This window comes from Calonectris borealis, chromosome 7, assembly GCF_964195595.1.
Source record: "Calonectris borealis chromosome 7, bCalBor7.hap1.2, whole genome shotgun sequence".
Classification (NCBI taxonomy): domain Eukaryota; kingdom Metazoa; phylum Chordata; class Aves; order Procellariiformes; family Procellariidae; genus Calonectris; species Calonectris borealis.
The window spans coordinates 29,094,578-29,114,968 of record NC_134318.1 but is presented as its reverse complement, the minus strand read 5'-3'; the positions used below and the strand labels follow the sequence as shown (position 1 = coordinate 29,114,968).

Below are 20,391 nucleotides of genomic sequence, written 5' to 3'. Positions count from 1 at the left end.
GCCCAGAGTGAATGTCCTCTCTGAGGGAAGAGGAAGCATTGTGGGTTATATGATCAAATACATAAGATCCTTAGTACATATATATTTCATACAAGTCTCAACTGTTTTTTTTCCCCCCATTTCTTCTTACTTGGAAGCAGATGAAATGGAGAAGCAGCGGTACTGCCTTTCAAGTGCCATAGTAGCTTTCCTTTTATAATTATCACTCTTGACATATTTATTCTTTCTTATGGAAGTGAAGATGCAGATATTTAAGAACCCTTCTTGCACAAAAAAGCCCAATTTCCACTCAGTACTTAATTAGCACTTGTTTATGACACGGCATCTGATTTGATTTTCAAAACAAATTGCACAGTAAAGAGGCTGATATTTAAACTGTATAGTAACCACAGCTCCAGCTGTGACTCAAATATTGTAAGCCTTCAGGGGTTGTGTTTAGGCTTAGAAAATAGGAACTCAGGCCTGTAATTAAATGTCCTGTAAAAATCAGCCTTTGTATGGAAGGGAAGAGGGTACCACTGAATTTTAAATTACTGACTTGTTCTCAGAAATCATTCTGTTGTTCTGGGCCTTGTTAGGGACTGCAGAAATCAAATGGAATAAAAATGGAGGAGTAGATTACTAAAGGAAAAAAGTCAGGGGTTGCATAAAAAAAAATGAGCAAAGTAAGCTATTCTGGCTCATGGGTTTATAGACAATTGCAATATATATCATAATGTAATTTAAGATATGGGTAGATAGTTCTGTGGCCACCAAAAAGAATAAAGAGAAAGTAGGTGTTTCATACAGGGTAAAACTGCATTTCAGAACTGTGAATAAGTTGCTGATGGTTATGGAATAAGCCATCTGCGGTGATGGAAGGCTCACTTTCAAAGCAAGTCCTTAATAATGAACGTGAATGTCTTGGAAAAGGAAGTTGTCAGGGTTGTACTACAAATTAGTCACTCACCTAGATAAAAATGTGAAATATTCAGAAAATAACATGATAGAAATTAGTGGTTAGAGTGCTTTCAGAGTTACTTTTTGAGGTGGCTATTGAAAAAGAGAGGAAAATTATCCTGGCAGTCTGACTTCTAGTCATGGAAAATGCTGGAGCCGATGCTAAGAGAAAATACTACACTTATGAATGATATTGAACCATGAGCATAAACCGTGTGTGCTCATGAAAATACAAAAATGAGTAGATCTTGCTGGGCAATTAATTGTATTGCTGATAGAATTGCCTTGAATGGATCATAATCATGGAAGATTTTAGTGATGATTGATAAAATAGTACAGCTTTCAAACAAGGAAGTTGTCTGTGTCCCACATCTTTTAAAGGCCTTTTAAAGGGGCAATTTTATTTTTATAAGTTACCAAGCATGTGTGAGTGCCTCTTCCGTAATTTTGTAGTTGCATGTCTGCTGTCATTCGGACACTGAAATTTGGAAAGTTTTAACCAGATGTACTTATTTAATTGCTTGTCTTTGCTGAAGGAGACATTCCTGGAGGTCATTCACAATGTGCCTAGGAGAACCACAGAAGTTTAAAATTTAGGAGATTGGTTGTAAAAGTTTAGCCAATGGTGAGTCTGTGTGCATTAAATGCTTGTGAGAGCTCCAGAGATTTTAATTAAATTAGGCTTTTCTATCAGTGCTTGCACTTGATATGAATGGGGGCTCACTTGTGCAAATATCCCACTTTAACGGTACAAGCAGCAGTATGAGGGTAATGACATACCTCGTACTGGTAAAATTTGCTTCTCTTCTGTATAGTTTATTTTCATCTTAGATGAGGGTAGATTTATCAAATGTACAGGAGACATATTTCGTTTGAGGGGATTTTGCAAGTATGGTGCTGAGGGAAGGGTGATGGGTCTTAGTTTCTCCTATTTGTATATTTAACTTGTCAGCAGTGAAAAATAAATCGAATTTACAGTAGCTGCTAATCTGCTGAAAGTCCTGATTACTTTTATTGCTAATACCCAAGGAACTTTATTTTGAAGTCACAAAGAACCTGTGTTGTTAAGAGTTGTCTAAATAGAAATACAGTGTTATCTTTGATGTTGGAGACACCTCTGCATGAGAGTAATCCTGTTGATGGCAATAGATCTATTAATACACTTACATATTTGCAGGACCAGGGTCTTCAAATTAAATGCTTTAAATCAGTGTCTTAAATCAATTACTTAAACTACTCTGGACTGATGGGCTTTACGAATGTTAAGCAGCCTGCCCGTCCTAAGAGAAAGCTTCACTGTTATCCTTTAATTTGTAGGTTAGGTGACAGAAAGAGAAAGAAATGAAGTCATTTTTCACAGACCTGTTGTGTGAACCTGGGCAGATCCAAGACTGGTATTCAGGTCTCTACTGACACTGTGATTTCAAAAGGTCGTTATTTCTGCTTGTTTATGAAAGCTTTTTTTTTTCCTTGATAGGTATACTGAGCTGTGCTACTTTGAAAAAGCAACTGAAACACTTGAGCCAGAAGTAAAATGTGGGTTTCTGTAGTGTTCTTGCTAAATACATAGCACTTCATATAGTTTCTTCCATTTTCAAAGCACGTAGAAATGTCAGTAGTTCCTCTCAGCAAACCTGTGAGGTGAGTTAAATGAGTGTTGTCCTCATTATACAGCAGAAGAGAGACTAACCACCCATGAAGTTAGTGCTGAAGTAAGGATTAGGTCTCGGAGCATGATGCTTCTAGCTGTGTGAGAAGTCCCCTAAAACATAGTTTGTTAATGTGTTAAGCATTGTAAGTCCAAACTCAGCAGGTGAATGCAGTAACCAGATACACTTGACTTTAATTTATCAGCACAATCATGGTTATTAAAATTCATGTTTAACTGAGGTGACTGGCTAGGACACCAGGGCGTAATCTTACTACTGCTTTGAAAGATTTAGGAGGATTTCAATTCAAACTGGAGAGAAGCAAAAATAACTAATGTTCAAAGTGTATTGTAAAATACTGTATGTGTACTTCTCTTTAGAGTCAAGATTTTAGTCTGTTCTAGTTCTTGTTTTAATTTCAAATTCCAAGGCTGGACTACCTCCCTACTATAGTTGTGAAGGTTTGTCATTCAGTGGTGACACATTTTTCCTCTCCAACCAATTGTATTTTTCAGTGTTACAAGTACCAAGGTGGACACAGTTTGTACAAACTAAATACTGTGCTGACACAAGAACAAATGGGGATAAACTCACCTTGAACAGAACCATTCTGAAAATGAGGAAGATGTTTCCAGCCTTCCAGAAGGAGTGGTAGGGGCACACATCTGCTGGTTTGGAGGGGAAGTACAGTGAACTAAGAAAGGGGTTGTGAAGTAGTTTCCAGGAGTAAGAAAGATCTCAGGACTTGGTGTCTGCGGATGTCCTGTCTGGTCCTGTTGCTTAGATGTGATTTTAATTTCTAAGCATCTCCTTTTTTGGGGAGGAGGGGGAACAGTTGAATCGACTTGATTGTGAGAATATCTTCAAACTGCAAATGAATGTCATGACAGGCAGTGTTTCATTTTTTTGTTGCATACTTTTTTCCTAGCTGTAAGTTATGCTATATATGTTTTGTGCTTCCAGAACAATTGCATGTCTTGTCTTTTCCTCAACCGATAAAGCATGAAAACAATAAATGGGGAGGAGATTATATTTGTCTATCAGTTTGAGGCATAGTTTATGGCTGTGTGTGAGTATAGTTTCCTGTTACCCCGGTGTTAAGGCTGCACCTCTTCAGGGATTTTCCTTAATCTTTTCATGTTGTCCAATGTCTGGTCTGACTGTGTTGAAGATGGTGACTGTAAAAACACTCTCATAGCTTGACTACTGCTGTTTCGACACCATTTAGCTTTATGTAGTGGTAAAAGCGTTAATGACCATTAGTCTCTGCTACTGCACCCACCACAGAGGCTGTGCTTATCCAAGTGCATTTGTGTGGAAATTTTAAAGAAATACCTATATATACTGAGTTGAAATGTAAAATGATGGAAATGGTAAAAGTGGTGGTGGCTTTATTAGAAAAGTGTTCTTAAAGCAGCTGATATCAGAGGAGTAAACAAGAACTAATCTGGGGACTAAACCTTCATACATGGCTTAAAAAAATCTGCATTGTTTAAAATGCTCCAGAATTTAGACTTAGGTTAGCTAGGTCCCAGTGTAAAAGGAGGTCTCTCTTTATGTCTATTCTCTCCTAGCCCCGAATACACATGCCAAAAGATGGATTCCAACTTATATCTTCTGGATACCAAGCATGGCTAAAGCAGGTTGGACTGTATTATTGTTATTCATCTCATGTGAGGGACCGTGTTGGACACCTGTGCTTGTCTCATTAGTGAAGTACATAAATGAGGGTGTAATGAAGTTATGGTACCATGTTAGCTGATACCCCTCATAGCCATCACTGTTTTGTGTTTATGCATGCTGTGTTTGTATAACATTTTCTCACCAGTCTTATGAATGTGCACTTCCTGTAAATAAAAGTTCAAAATGCAGTCACCTGAAAGCGAAAAGGGTCAGAGTCTGAAAAGAAATCTGCAACAACAGCTCGAATTACAGAATTAAAATGGGCCTTCAAACACAAAGCTGCATGGTGGTGGTGCTGGTAATAATGGGGAGGCCACTGGGTTAAAACTCAAGAGAATTGCATCTAGCGTCTAATTCAGATCTGCCTGGGTGAAACAAATATGGACACTTACTCACATCACATAACAATTGTGCAGTTTGACACAATCTGACACTGTGGGGAGTCCCCACTCGGAAGTGGCCTAGTGCTATATTACTCTGGCTATTATTAAAGGCCAGGCTTTAGATGTCTCAGCAGTCTGCCTCTAGCAATTGCTGTCAGCTTTTCACTTTTGTGAGTGAAAAATCCCCCTTCAGAAAAAATAGCTTAATTTACAAATTGCCTGTGCAAATCTCTTCTCTCATGAAGATACGTGTATGATGAATCCTACGTCCTTGAGAATACGTGGCTTAAAGTTGCTGGTTTTGTAGAAAACCAGAATGATTGTGTTGTTATGGCAACAAAAACTGGAAAGATGAAAACAGCACAGATAAGCTGCATCCTGTTGTCGTGGCAACTGGAGTTGTGAAATGATGAAACGTGGTGGTGAAGGGATCTATGGTACTGTGAGCCCACCAGAAACAAAGAGCCAAGTTACTTGAGCGGAGTGGGAGAGAATTAAAAATTACTGCATCAAAACCCCTTAAAACACAAGAGTTTCATTGCAGGTGCTAACAGGATGGCTTTGATTCTCTCCAGTCTTGTCTCAGTATCTTACAACTATTAAGTAGTAACTTGTTTGTGTGAGTTGCTTGCTGCTGTCAACTTACATTGACTTCTGTGAAACTGAGAAGAGCTTGAACACCTATAAGAAGATGGGTGTTGAGTCCTGTATTACATTTGCAAACCATTTCTTTGGATGAGTGATGTGTTGCAAAGGGGAAGTGTGCTTTGGAGCTTCTCTCCAACAGACCATTTCTCTCTCTCCAAGTCCACACTTGTGAAGGTCAGCTGGGACATCGAAGCTGATGTTTTCTTGATTTAAACTTTGCTGAGCTGGAGGCAACGTGTCTCAGAGGAATCTCAACTCTGCAATTATCGTCTCACAGAGCTCAAGTTTGTTGACCTATGGGGCATGGCATCAGTTTCTGTTTCTTATGTGGTAGGTTGGGAGAACAATAGGGAGAGGATTGTGTGGCTGTTCTGTTTTTCTTTTACTTTTGAGGCAAACAGACCTGCATCTGTTTTTGCTGTGTTATATTACCAGTGCTCTATGCAGGCAGGATATATGCTTTTTTGACTCTGAAAAATACCGAGGGGAAAAAACCCCAAAATGCTCAGTTAGTGAATTTTCCAAGGAGACTTTCACATTAGGCAACCTCAAATAATAGAAGAACTTACACCTTTTAAAGAATATTTTTCCGTATGGCTGCTTTCCTTTTGATTTTTAGTTATTGGTTCTAAAGTCTTTCTCTTAAATCTTCTTACTCCTCCTTGATCCAAGGAAAGTTACAAACCTGAGCTTGTGTCATCAGCAGACGCTGTCATGGAAATAGCTTTGCTATTCCAATTTCAGTGCTGTGATTTCACCACAGGAAGTATATGGGTAAGGGAGTTGAAAGGGTGGAAACTTTTGATCAAAAGAAAGAGCTCTCATGAGAAGCAGAGAGGTTAATTTTTTTTGAGGTGAGACTGATTTCGTGTAGAATGTATACCAAAGGTCCTACCTGTAGGATTCTTTAAAAACTAATATTGGAAATAAAGCAGCTTTTGATGTATTTAAAAGCAGTAATCTATATATGCATCCAGATGGAATGGTGTCTGTGAATCAGGTTTATCCTCCTGGTGTCTGTGTTTTTAACAGGTTCCTAACGTAATGATTTTTTTTTTTTTTCCCTCAGCATAGCTGAGTATTGATCTGCTGCCTGGCTTATACAGAATGTGAGAAGTATCCCAGTAACACATTGTATTAATGTGGGCTAAAAGCAGTTTATATTACAGATGAGGTGGAGGAAGATGGAGTTCTGCAAGACTGGACACATACTATAAATATCCATAAAACTGACAATTTTATCTAAAAACAGTGCTGGCTGGATTTGCATGTTTTCAGCCTGCTTAAACTGGAGATAATAGTTGAACACTACCTGAGCATGGGTCGCCCACACTGATGCCATTACCCTCTGCCCTTTAATGGCAGGTTTTTATATTTAATGTTGCTGTGCTGCAGTGGAGAGCTGTATTGTGTTCCTATGTGGGCTAGAGGAGATACAATACCAATGGCCAGAAATACCTGTTGCTTTAAGAATAGCATTTTAAGTAATCTGCAAAGCTGTCTTTACTCTAGCTGTTTCCTTTGAGTTTATCTTTTACAAAAAGGCAAACACCTACAGTTAATTTATTCAGCCTTGATCTTCATTTAAGCCTTTCTTTGAATGGCAGCATTGTACTGCTAGCAGTCTGTAACATCTCATCACCTAGATGTTGACCCTTTGAAGACAAGCTGCGATTGACTTCTGGGGGGAGGAAGGCAGGGAATGTTTGTGTATAAATATGATCAATAGACATGACATTCTGATTCCTGTATTGTATTGACAGCTTCTATGATTTAAGCCAAACTGTGAAATTGGGCAAATTAAGCTCTTAATTAGCTGAAACACAAAACATTATTTTGATTATATAAATGGGGGAGTTAAAAGTATCATTTTAGATGACTTGTGAAACACGGTAGTTCAGAGTCAAAGCTAATCCCTCCCCTTCACATACCATTGTGAGCAAGTGATACCTATGCATGTGATACCTGTGCATCACATAAGATATGTAATATAATGCACTCATCTGAGCCTTTCTGCCTGCCACTGTCTTTTGGAGTAGAATTTTTAGAGCCAAGTTATAAACCTGCAGATGTGTTTTATGCTGGAAATTCTTGGGGCTACCTTAACTAGATTAGTACCAGCAAAGGCCAGCATAACCAAAACAAGGCACTTGAGGTATCAATGGTCTGCACTTCAGTCAGGTCAGCTGGAAAAGCGTGTAAAAAGCAGGACTGTGGTGAAAACAGGATTCTTCCACTAGAATTGCACGTTCCTAGGAGAAAAGTGCAATGATTCTGGAAATATTTTCGTTTTGTAATTTTTGTCATGTAGCATCTTGTCCTTAACTTCTAAAGCATATATTCTATTTTCAGTGGATCCATATGCTTTTTAAAATTCAGATACTAATTCCTTGGGTGGAAAGTAGAAATAAGCTTTCTTTCTGCAGTTCATTATTAATAGTTGGCACTCATATAGTACTTTGAGAATGCAAGGTGCTATACAGACATATCAGTTGTCCTTGAAACACTTTTTTGTGGTAGGAGCAAAACACAACAATAATCCTGAGAGATTTTATGGAATTAAATAAAACTAGAGATGAGAGAAAATCTAATGAAACCTCCATTTCATCTTACCACCAATGTAGGTTTGTTCTCTGCAGTTTGTGTGATGGAAATCTAGGCTGAAGTTGTAGAAGTGTCCCAAGCTGAAGAGGTTTCAACCCATTTCTTAGAGTAGGGTTCGGTATTTTTTTAAAGCCTCATAGTTGTTCAGGTTCAGTGATAGTTAGGCAGTTTGGTATATTGCTCTTTCTGCTTTTTATTATAAAGGTGATGATTCGCCATTCTCTTCTTCTTGGCTCCCTGTTGTTTTAGTTTTTGGTGTTTATATGTCAGAGCTTCATAAATAAGAACACACTCAGTCTCTGACCCCTCTCTCAGGCAGGGTGGTTCTGTTGTCCTTGCCGTAAGGATGCGGAACTGAGATGCCATGTTACTCTGCCCAAACTCATGCAGAATGCCTGCATCAAAGAATTAGATTTCTCTCTTATGGCATAATAAGATTTTAAATTGCTTGGAATTGCTGCAAAATCAGGCTTTGGACATGATGGATCTTAATAGCAACGATGTTTTCTCGCTTACGAAAGAGCCTAATGCTCTTGGTCTTGTAAGATCTCCCATTTTAAGCCTTCACATAGTTTCATGCTGTAGACTTTGATGGGTTGCTTTTAGTAAGTTTGGGTAGGGCTTGCTTTTAATGCCACCATCTTTGGTGTTGCTTAAAGAAGCACACACAAGTCTCTGCATGTTATACTCCTTAAGGAAGGGTATGGCATCTGAATTTAAAGCTCTGCAGGTGCACTGGTTTAGATTTATCGGCTTCATGGATTAAAGAGCTATAATTATGAAAACATTAGTATTGTCTAGTTCAGATATGATCTACACAAGTTCCCTCAAGCACTTGGCAATTGAGGATCTTGTACACCTTATAGTTGGGAAGTTGGCCCCTTTCTGGGGCGTGTTAACTTCTGTTGATCTGGAATCCTGGAGGTTGAACTCCAGTAACCACTGTTTGGGGAAAACATTTCTTCACAAACATTTACCTAAAAGCTGTGATTTGATCCTCCCGGATCCCACTCGGGTAAGAAATTATTTGGATAATCTGAATATGTAAACCCTTTTCTATGTCCCTTATCTTTGATATTTAAGAGTAGTTAGTGAACTGGAATCTCTTGTAAAAAGTTACTGTAAGCTAGGGAGTTACCAGAAGATTAGAGAAGAGTTTGCATAATATGTATGTTAAAGAAAATTTACTGAGCAATTACATGAGAAGTGGGAGGCTGAAGGAAAAGGAATCGTTTACAGCAGTTTGAGCTGTGTGTGCACAGCAAAGCTTGCAGAATGTAGTAACCCCCTGAGCCATAGGGTGAAGGGGAAAACTGCTGCACTGAAGTCAGTGATCTGTACCGGGGTAAGAAGCCCAGTATTTCCTATGTTTGGAATCTAGGAATAGTGTTATTATTGAACCCTGGTAGTGTGTCTCAGCCTCTGATTTGTGAAACCTAATTGTTTTGGAGATAGATCCTACAGTTGAGAATATATTCTCAGCTTTCCGTAAGTGAGGTATTGGGTTGCTTAATTTGCGGTTTGTGAAAATGCTTCAAGAGTCTGTAATAAGATGGCTCAAATACTTTTGTTATAGCAAAACAGGAACACAAACCACTTCTAATCGTCCCCATAGATGCTTGTGGAAATGTGACCGACATGTCTGAACACAATAGAAGCTGAGAAATTGTGAAAAGCACTGGTTATGACAGCAACTGCATGTTGCCCTTCATGATTCTGGTGCAGCATGTGCCAGCTAGAAGAGCTGACAGTTGGCTAGTTGACAGTGGGCTAGTTGAACCCTGGGAGATCCTTCTCATGGTCGCACTCTGAGGAGTACTGTAGTTGCCTCTTCTATTTTATAAATTCATCTTCTTACCATGGAAAGACTTTCAAGAAAAACTGCCAGTGACAAAGAAAGTCAGAATTGTCTTAAGTGCAGGGAACAGTGGTCTGGGGTGTAAGGAGGTGTAAATTCTAACTGTATGGGTTTTGGCCATTGTTTTTGGTTTAATTAAGACTTACAGCTTTTAACATTTTTCTTATTTTCAAATGAAAACAGACAAAAAACTTTTGGAGAAAGTTATAAAAGTATTAATTTGCTCTGAGCCATGCTAGTCTCTATGGTAAGTTCATAATTAGGCAGGATTTTTTTTTAAAATGGGTATTCTTGTCTCTCAGGTATATAACTGCTCCATAACTGGTAAATCTGTATTCATATGTTAGGGTTTTTAAAGGCATATTATTTACACAATTCACTGGAATGGCTCCTTTGAAAGCTGGGTGGCTCTCTCATGTAATTACGTATTTAGTATGCCTTGTATCCACTGTTGGGATGGGGGGGAAAAGAAAAGAAAAAAGCAAGGCCCCACAAAAAACTACTAAAATAAAAAAAAAAGAATATTTTCATTCCGGTTTTGCAGGTTTTTTTGAAGTTGTATCATATACCTTTTTCTCAGATAAGAAGCCTATATGATCAAGTGCTACCCAAACTAAAAAATGAAGTATGTATGGCAGGTTTTTTAATTGTGAAAGTACACAAGATGCACTGGGAATTTATTTTCTTTTTTTATACCTACACCATATATATTTAATCAAAGAGAACACCTCTCTGAACAGTAGAGGGAAAAATAAGAGATACCTTTTCATTTTTATGTATATATGAGAGGTTGAAAGGATGAAAAGTGGATCAGAGAAAGGAACCAAAATCACTTTTTAGCCAGAAGTAAATTTCTGGAATTGTTACTAAGTTTCATGAGACCAACATTTGTAATGTAAATAGCAGCTCCTTATCTGATACGTGTCATACAATGTATTGCATTCTGTGGTGACAAGAATAGTGCACATTGGACACAATGTGAAAGTGATGTGTGTTATATTTTTTGGCGTTGGCTTAGTTAAATATGTGGCCAAAAAAAGTATAAGAGGAACGGAGTGGGGTTGAAAAGAATTGGGATTTGTTCTCCCATTTGTTGTCTTATATTATAAAAATAATTGTGAATATTAGGAATCCTAGTAACATCTGAACACGTGTTTGATAAAGCATTGTAATCAAAGGATCAAAATTCCTAAGGCATGTTTCCTGAGAATTAGATTTTAGAGAGCATGCAGGGAACAGTACTGCAAAAGAGACTTTCAGGGAGAATTGTACTTGCCAGCCATCCCATATTCGCTTTCTAAAGTGATGAAAAAAAGGTGGGGAAAGATCTGTCTCCTCATACCAACCTCATTTCTGGTGTATATAGTTTTAATACTCTTCAGAGCATCCCATACGTTTTATCTGCTCCAGTTTGGGTGGTAGAATTTCTAGCACTTCTTTTCCTCTTACAACTTGTGTTCCTGTTTTTCTTTGTACAACCTTATCCAGTTCCCTGGCTTATGATCAGCTGGACCAACCAGAAAAAGCCCCTTTTCTCTCAGTTTTTAAATTCTTCAGCTCTTGTCAACATGTGTTATATTCTATTCATGCTCCTTAATAAAAATATTGGGTGAACAGGATCTTAATTCCCATCTCCCAAGAGAAGTAGAAATTGTTACTGGTTTATCTTTAGAGTTCAAGTGCATAAAGCACCGCACGCTGTACTAGAAGGGAAATAATGCTGAACTAGGAAAGGGTTGAAATAGATGTGGTTAGCAGCTGAAATTAGTATTATGTACAGTTGATCAAAACACAGCCCTTGGAAAAAAAATTGGGTTTCCTTTTTGGCTTTGCCACTAACTTGTGAAGATGTGCAAAAATGTGTTAGGTTGCCTGTAAATCAGAGGCGTTCTAGGCACGCAGGTTATCAAAAGGTTGAGTGCAGGGTTCAGACAGGGATAATAGGTTATTACATTTTATTGTGTTGAAATGCACCACAGTTAGAGACAGTCATTCTGTACTACCATCTAATTAATTTCTCTGAAGTATTTATAAAGAAAAAAACCTTAAACTACTGTTTGATTTTTTTTTTTTTTGGTTCTTGTTTTACTGTGAGTTCAGTACAGTAAGTTTGTGTTTTCACACCTGTGCACTATAGTTGTAAATTGTAGTAGTCCAAGAACTTTTGTTTTTTCCCCATGTAGAGCCACTTAGTTTTACAGGACAAGGTGATATATTTCTGACCTGTAACACAATTTACTAAAACTGTGTTAGTTACCCGTAGTATATTGCATTTGCTGAAGGACTAGAAGAGAACAAATTTGATAAAAAAAACCAGTCTGAAATGGTAATGTATAATCTTGTAATGCAATAGCAAATAAAGTAAATAACCAATTTTTAGCACTGGCAAAAATTTAGCTATTGAGTGCGTATTGAGATTTGTCTTTAGGACATCAAATAATTGGAAAAGAGGGTAGGCTATTAGAGGCAGAACATCTGATGTAGTCAAAAATGTTCTTGCAATATAGTTACAAGAATAACTGAATAGATTAAAATACGGCTTCCCTTCAGCTCACTGTTACTGCCCACTCAGCTTGGCCAGTGGCTGTGAATACTTCTAGCCTATTTTAATTTGAAATAAGGCAAGCCCATTTTAATCACCAGTGGAGCAGCTGGTACCAGCCTCTGTCAGGAGGAGGACACTGGTCTTGTTTGAAACTGTATTCCCTGTATTTCTTTAGTGGGAAAATATATTTCAGAGTTCAAGGAATGGGGCTTAAATCAGTTGGAAAAAGAAATTGTGTTTTTTTGTCATATAATTCGCTATCTTATGCCACTCAATGTGTGTTAAAGATGCTTAGCTTTTATAAATGAAAAGCTTTGCATCTCTCGGTCCGAAAGTTGTGCAGACATCTGAAGTATAATGCAGTCGGAAGTCAGGAAGGTAGAGAGACGGCTGCATCCGGGCCCAGTACTTAGCAAGCAATATCAGCATTCCCATTTGGCTGTAGTCCAAACGCTGTGCCTCTGTATCTTTGTTTTGAAGAATCAATGTAGATTGACTTGAGTTCAGGAGAGGATTTTGTCAGTCAGCTTTCAAGTAGTGAACGTTGAGGCCAGTCCCTTGTTTGTGGAGCTGACAGTACAAAAGTGAATGTTTGACACGTGGCTTGCTCAGTGGATGGGGATAGAGGCTGTTGAGATTTTTCAGAGATCAGGCTGTAAATGAAGTTGTTCCGTTGGGTCACTCATCTGATTTACACACAAGCTGTTTCTATTGAAGCACCTGGGGCCTTTTGTTCATGCTTGTGAATAAGGCTCTTTCAGTCACCAACAGTAATTTAGCGTCTCTGCTTCCTTCAATACGTAAAAGGCAAGTACAGGAATGACATTTTCTCCCACACTGTGTGCAAATTCACACTTATTTTTTTTTTAAGATAGGTAACAGTACTGTGTCAGTAATACAAATTTTGTTATATACTGGAGCAGATTCAGAAGTCATCGAAGGTGTTGGTAATTTTTTACTGCATACTTCCTAATTCTGGAATAATACTAAGCAGCGAGAGTGCATGGGTGAGTAATGCAGGGTGCAGGGAGTTGTGCAGAATAGACCTCCAATGTTTTCCTTTGATATTGTGGCAATTTTAGAGGAAGACATTTCATTACCTTGTAAGTGCCCTAGCACAATGGAGTGCCATACCTGCAGCTTGTAGTGACTCTGACTTGAGCCATAATCTCACATAAACTTTGAGGCAACATAAGGTTGCCTTTCCACTGACAGAGTGATCCTCATTTTTCCTGCCTCTGTGTCTTTCCATGCTTTGGTCAGTACAAATATTTAAAGTAACCTCTTTTATCTGGTCAATCTAATTTTAGTGGCAATCAGTTCTTTGAGTTCATTACCACAGCACGAAAACTTGAGCCAGCACAAGGGATGGGAAAGCCTGAGAAGAGGGAATAAATGGTTGGGGTGAGACTTTATAAGTCTGTATGGGGGGGGGGGGGAGGGGGGAGAGAGAGAAGAAAATCACCCCATATTTATTTTGTGTTATGTTATAAATCCTAGGATGGGTAATACTAAGCAGCTGATGCTTACCTAGTGAATTTGCTCTGCATCATCAGAGGTACCACCTTGTAGTTAATCTCCCTTGTTACTGTGACGTTCTTGGAGAGTGATAAACAACTTTGATTTAAGTAAATGTAATATTAAATTGGAGAAATGCTTAACCATAGATGTCCACTTCATATATATTTTTTTTTTTTTTAAGGCTGATTGTCACAACAGCTTTTAATCACTGAATTGATACATATATTACAAAGAAAAGATTGCTGGCATTTGGAAGGTTTTTGTTTTTGAGTGTTTGCTTTCTGGGAGGTTAGGATGGCAGACAAGGAAGTATGGCTCAGTATTTTGTTGCTTGTTATAATACTATGGCTGTAATTTTTTTGTCTCCAGGACAGGCATTATCTACAAATTCATGTGATGTGTAATATTACGAAGTACTCAAGTTCTCGAGTTTCAGTATCTTTATAAAGTGAAGAGTTTTTTTAAAAATGAAAATGGGATGAGGAGTTTATTTTAAGGTACATAAACTTCTAATAAGCGTATTTGTATAGGTTATGTTCCCCAGCAGTCTTTTAATACTATTTCTGGAACAGCAGTGTAAATTGCAACAAAGTACAGCAAAGAACGTGGTGACAGACAGGGTTAATCTCTCTGTGGCTGACTGCATAGTACCAGATTATGGATGGTGGTGATCACCTTTCTGCTCATTCAAGGATGGGTTACGTTGCTTCTACATACTAATTTAGTGCACGATTGTGTAAGGTTTTCTAGCCCTCTTAAGACCAGCAAGAAACGGTGTCTCAAAAGGCAGCTGTCATTTCATACCCATTCCAGCTGCCCTTTCCACTCAGATTTCCTTCCATCCCCCTTTGGGGAGGGGGGGAGAGGATTGCAAAAAAGAAGAGTATGAGGGTTTGAAATCACTAGCATCTAATCTATCACATCCTACAGTTTTCATAGCTATCTGCCGATTTAAAATATACTTGTTTTTTCCTGCCTTGCCAGTAATTAGACAAATGCAGCAGTGCTTATGGCATCAAAAACTCCGTGGCTGGTAAAAGCAATTGCTATCATAATGCATCCCTAAATTTAATAGTAGTGGTGTAAAATGAACAAGCAACTCTATATTTCAGGGGGTAATGGCTTTAACTATCAAAATGGCTAGTATTTTCCTTGATTGGCTGCTTTGGCTCCTTTTTTGTATTTGTGTTTGGAGGAACAGCATCAATTTATTACAATAATTGCATTTTATTTAACGAATAACAAGGCAAGCAGAAACGTGAAACTCTTATAAAGTGTCACCAAGTTCCTATTCACCTTGGATTGCAGGTTTTTCCTTTTATCGCCTTTACAGACAAAACCCAAACATACAAACCCTTTTCTTTCCCTGCCAGTATTACACTTAAAGTTGTAATTTCCTTTTCTGCTTCCCTTGCAAAATTGCTTGCTTTGTGTTGTGCCTGGAGCGTGGCTGTGCATGGAGAAGAGGTCTGATTGATTGGAAAGAAACTTTTTGTAACTGGAAAAACTCACACAATGGTGTAGAAAATTGATCAAAAATTTACTTTCTTGATCCGTAGTGCCTTTTTCTTGCTACTGTGACATCTGTAAAGCTTCTCCCAAGGAAAAGACTCATCAGCAGTTTGTGTTCTCTTAAAGATGTCTCAGTCTTTAAGGCCAGGTGCAGTTGTGTTGATGCCATTTGGCTAAGCCTTGAAAGTTCCTGTAATCTGTGCCATCCTGTCTCATACAGTCCCATCTCATAGTTGTCCTTTCTCTGCAGTGCTCTATGCCCAGATCTCTGTGGCTGGGCTGCTCCAGCCTGGCGGACAGCATGCCCTCGCTGCGATGCCTGTATAACCCAGGGACTGGCGCACTCCCAGCTTTCCAGGTACTTTCTGTCTCTCCCCACTCCTTCTTTTCTCCCCACTCCTTCTTTTCTCCCCACTCCTTCTTTTCTCCCCACTCCTTCTTTTCTCCCCACTCCTTTTCTCTCCATCTGTGTACGTGTGCATCTCCTTCTTTACTTCCTTGCTTGCTTTACCTCCATTTATTCTGTCTTATACTGTATGCCTCTCCTATGTCATTCAGATCTCCTCTGGTATTTAAACCCATTTTGTGTAGATTCAGGGCAGCTCAGTAGTGGGGCATTTCCATTACCTCAATGTAATATAATTATTTTGTCTAAATTGGCTTGGTACCATCATCTGTTCCATTGGCTTTCAGTTGTGTCAAAAATATACTACTTAATTATATTTGGCAAACAGTATCCACCACACAGACTCCAATCTGGCTATTCATGCAGTGATTCCCCTCCTATCTAAATTTTCTGTATGCCACTTAGAGGACTGAGGGGGTGGGTTCATTGCCGTAGTGATAATTGATGCCAGCATTTGTTTACTTCAGGTTTGTTAGCAGCAGTCTGGACATTTTGACTACAGAATATTATTGTACAAGTAAGCTGTCAATCAAAAGGCAAATAAAGGAAACCTGTTTTTTCTTTGGTCTCTGAATTTGTTAGATTCAAACTTTTCTGTCATGAGACAGCTTTCTGCCAAGCTGGTTTGTTCAGATGCTTTGAGTGACCAGTGAATCTCACAAAATGCAGCCACTCTTCTGTGGGTAGAGTGAGGCAGCTATTGGGTGAGCATCTAGAAACCTAGACAATGCTCTCAAGATCATTGCAAGCATTTTATGATGACATGTGGATATAACCAGGAGAGCAGCAGAGACTGGACTACGGATATGTTATGTTCATGTTGGATACTCTGTCTCTGAGATGTTCTGCATGAACTGCAGTGACTGAGGGACCTTAGGAGTATCTCTGTAGAGTGCATGTTCGTTGGAGCTTGTGGTATCATGAATGTTTACTTCAAGGTTTATGCTGCTGGATTATACTGCTGCTGCCCTAACCTGTGGCAGAGTGTTTTATTCACCAGCATCTTGCAAAACCAGACATAACGAATAAGCTAGAATCTTTCAGAAGTTTTCAGTCATTTTGGTGAAAGTTCATTACCTGCCTCTAAAGCATGCAGAGATTATTTTGAATTTGGCTTCTTGCTCCCAGGGCTAGGAGAGTACTGTGGAAATAATCCTCCCAGTCTCAGGGGAGGCTTAAGTGTCTTGCATCATTTTGCTGCAACTCTTTTTGCTGACCCAGCAGTACCACTGAGGGACTCTGGAAGGTGTTCTGCCAGGCCTCCTTTGCTGAAGCAAGCTTTTAGTGGAGTTTTCCATGGGGGAGGGGAAAGATGACTTTTTATTAGTCTAAGAGGACTCTGGAGACAACAGGCAGAATTTAGACTCCTACTTCTAATCCTGATTTGCATAATTTGACTAAATCGGATGGGCCTCATTTTTGGGCTTTCTGCTGTTGAATAAATCTCAGATCTCTTTAAGCTCAGGTTTTAGAGAACCTTAGCAGTATATGGAAAACAATTTATAAACTCAAATTGGGACTCCTTTCTTCCTACTTGAATTATTTTTGATTACTCAGAATAAGCATATATTACAAAGGGGAAGGGAAATTAGCCTCTTTTAGCTCAAGATGTTCTTGCTAATGATAGATATGAACAATAACTTTTCTGCTAATGCAGCGCGTTGATACTTGGGGTCAAATGAGTCAGCTGCACAACCATTCACCATATACTTCCTTTTTGGGAGAGTAGTAGGACTTTGACATTTGCATTCCTGCAGATTTTGAGAGACATTTCCATGTGTATTTAGTGACTATGGGAATTGGGGAAGTCTGCCCCGCTTGCCATCCAAAGTGGTATACTGGTACTCATCACAGCACTCTGACTCCAGTGTTGAGGAACACATTTAGTGCGAATTGAGAGAGAAACTAAATTGCCAGCAACAGCTTCTGCAGCAATGAGTCATCCATATTTCAGTTCATTTTTTTCAATGGGCTTTGATCCCCATTGATTTGCATGGTATGAAGAAAACTCCCCTCTATGAAGCATGGCTTCTGCATTTTCCAGTGCAGAAGTCTACATGGGAGTGGTTTGGAGCCTGCCTGAAGCTGTGATGTTGTAATATTTCATCGTTCTTTAATGTTTTTTTTGGTATCGAATCTTCAGGAAAGCATTAAAGACTTCCTTGTAGCCCAGCAAATTTTCTCGTATTAAGTTATTTTCCTTTTTCCGTAGCAAGCTTGAAGTAACTGGAGAAGCATATCAATGTTCTTTGCTTGTGGCAAAAGAGAAGATGCCATCTGGAAGGCTACTTAGTCACTGCTGAATTTGTCTAGTTATTTACATGCTTACCTTCAGATGCTCAGACAGAAATGTGGAAAGAGGCTCTTTTTGAATAGCTCAGTTAAAGCCCTGCTGACTCCTCATGGGAAACATTGGCAGATAGTCGATTTAGAGATGATTCTGTTAATATGTCAGATAACTTCACTCTTCTTCTTTTTGTGTTTTTATTATTGGAGACACTTGTGTGAAAACAGGATCTTCTGACTCCTCAGCTCTGTTTGGCAATTCTCCCACAGTGGGAAAGATTTTAAGGCTAAACCCAGGGGTGGAGGAATAAGGAACTAGAAACAGTTATTTTTAACATCTTTTATCTCAAAAGGCTTTGCAACTGATAGTCTATGGTGTAACTGAATTTCATAGAGATCATGGTGGAAAATGGCAGCAAATTGGAACATGAACTCCTATAAGGCACTGTGGGAAGGAGTCAAAGAGGATATTTTAACAAGAGAAAAAGGCCAGCCCTTCCATTTTCAGTGTCTTGGATGCCAAATTTTACTGTACTGTTATTCTGCAAAGCAGCTGAAAACTAGGTTGCATGTAGATTCTCTTAATAACAAAAAAACCCCAAACTTATGCAGAGTATATTCTTTTTCCTAGAAATCCGTGCTTTGGAAGTTTCCAGATGTGCCAACAGGTGTCTGTTTTCATGACATTTTTAATTTGAAGATAATTACTTTCCCTTTAAAATATTTTCCATGCATGCTTACAAGGCTCGGTTTATGTTGCTTTTAATAGTTGCAGTTCTCTGAAAATTCTGATTTACAGCTACACCCATCAAGTATGCCAAGGAAATGATTGTATAAATCCTTCCAGATTTGCAGAAGACCATAGTATTTCCTCGAATTTATTTCTGTAAGCTATTGTATAAATGAGGAGACTTAAGGAGGAATTTAAAAATCTTGCCAAAGGTTATGTATCAGGGTAATCAGAGGGAACAGTCCAGCTCTTCCTTTTCACCTAATTGACACCTCTCACAAATACCAGCTCCAGTTTAGATTGTAAACTTTTTGGGACAAGAGTCATGCTTTTACTTCTTTGTCTGGACCCTAGGCACCAGTGAAAAAGCGAAGAGTTGTCTTGTAAGCTTTATTTTGACAGATCTGAAACTCTATTTCTGTAACAGGCTCAAGTAGTCAAAGAGGAGGATTAACTTTTGTGGCGGAGGTAGCAGCATCTTGTTGAATACAGAAGCGTCTCTCTGGAATACCAGAAATTCACATTTTGCTTTATCTGAAGTGAAGCTCTTGATCATAAAGAACTGTACATCAGGGTTTGTCAGATGAGGGGGACTACCTTCTACTTGGTTTTACAGAAGCAAGGTGTGTCTTCCTTGGTCTTGGCAGAAAGCTCTGTCCTGGTTGAGGAAAGCATGGGTGTACTCGAATTGCTAGGCAAATTGAAGGAAACAGGAGCGCGCTTGAGGTTGTGCAACATGGACATGATGTACGCTGCTCCTTTCTTTGGACGGAGATCGCTTTTGGAGAAAGGTGAGAGTATGAAAGATGTAAACGGTTTGCAGTGATGGAAGCCTGTTGCACCCATGAGGAAGAGACAAACTCATTTCTCAAATGATTTTTATATCTATAAATATTTATATTTTTGTGTTAGGAAGTGGAATATTTGTTAAAGAAGCATTGTCAGTAAATTGATAGAAACAGTTGTCTCTGAATTTCCTTCAGCCTGTTCATGCATTTTTGCCTTAAAAGTTGAAATTTCATTGCTGAGAAATACAGTGTAAATGTGAGTAGTAGTACATTATTTATGGTTATACAGGAGGCTAAAGCTAAAGTCTCGGGGTGTGCAGGCTGTGCACGCTCAGAAATGCATTTGTGAGAAAAGCACTTGAAGGAAATTGTTTGGCTTTGGAGCAAACGTTTGCTGGTGTGCATAGTTCTATCTCTAATTGGGGGAGGGATGGGGTGTCCAGTCCAATCAGTGTGGGGACGTGGCCATCCTCGACCAAGCCTGCTTTGTATTCCTGCCTTGCGCTCTCCCAGCGGCCGTGTGAAATCTGCCCGCGGGCTGTTTACGGTGCGCCTCTAAAACGGAATCATAATTTTGGTGACTAATAGCCAGAGCATGTGGCTCCAGCACCCCCCGGCTGGCGGCAGGCTCTCCCCTGGTTATGAATGTAGTTAGGTGGCCCCCAACTGTTTACAAGACAGCAGAGGTGAGATCTTTGATTGACAAGTCAGAAATGCATTAGATCATTCCCTCTGCCAGTCTCTGGTTCATGCTGTTAAAAATGTCAGCCTCTCCAAGTTTGAATGGCAGCCCGAGGGCCTCAGAAGCTTTTTGTTTTCTGAGATGGAAACACAAATTG

At 39.0% G+C, this 20,391-nt stretch overlaps 1 protein-coding gene across 13 annotated transcripts in view; it reads left to right on the top strand.

Moving 5' to 3' along the window:
• The window catches only part of BTRC (beta-transducin repeat containing E3 ubiquitin protein ligase), a 123,534-nt gene that overhangs the window by 12,563 nt on the left and 90,580 nt on the right, over positions 1–20,391 (top strand). For 6 of the 13 annotated variants that reach the window (XR_012674335.1, XM_075154900.1, XM_075154898.1 and 3 more), the window contains exons 2-3: positions 4,163–4,231; positions 15,593–15,700. The exons of 2 other annotated variants lie outside the window; for them this stretch is intronic. Coding sequence is in view for 10 of the 11 variants with exons in the window: in XM_075154900.1 (XP_075011001.1) it covers positions 4,163–4,231; positions 15,593–15,700 (177 nt within the window). In the remaining variant the exon portion in view is untranslated. Of the gene's footprint in view, positions 1–2,517; positions 2,581–3,103; positions 3,240–4,162; positions 4,232–15,592; positions 15,701–20,391 lie in introns of those variants that run through there. 5 more of the 13 variants (XM_075154901.1, XM_075154897.1, XM_075154903.1 and 2 more) reach the window with 3 other exon arrangements.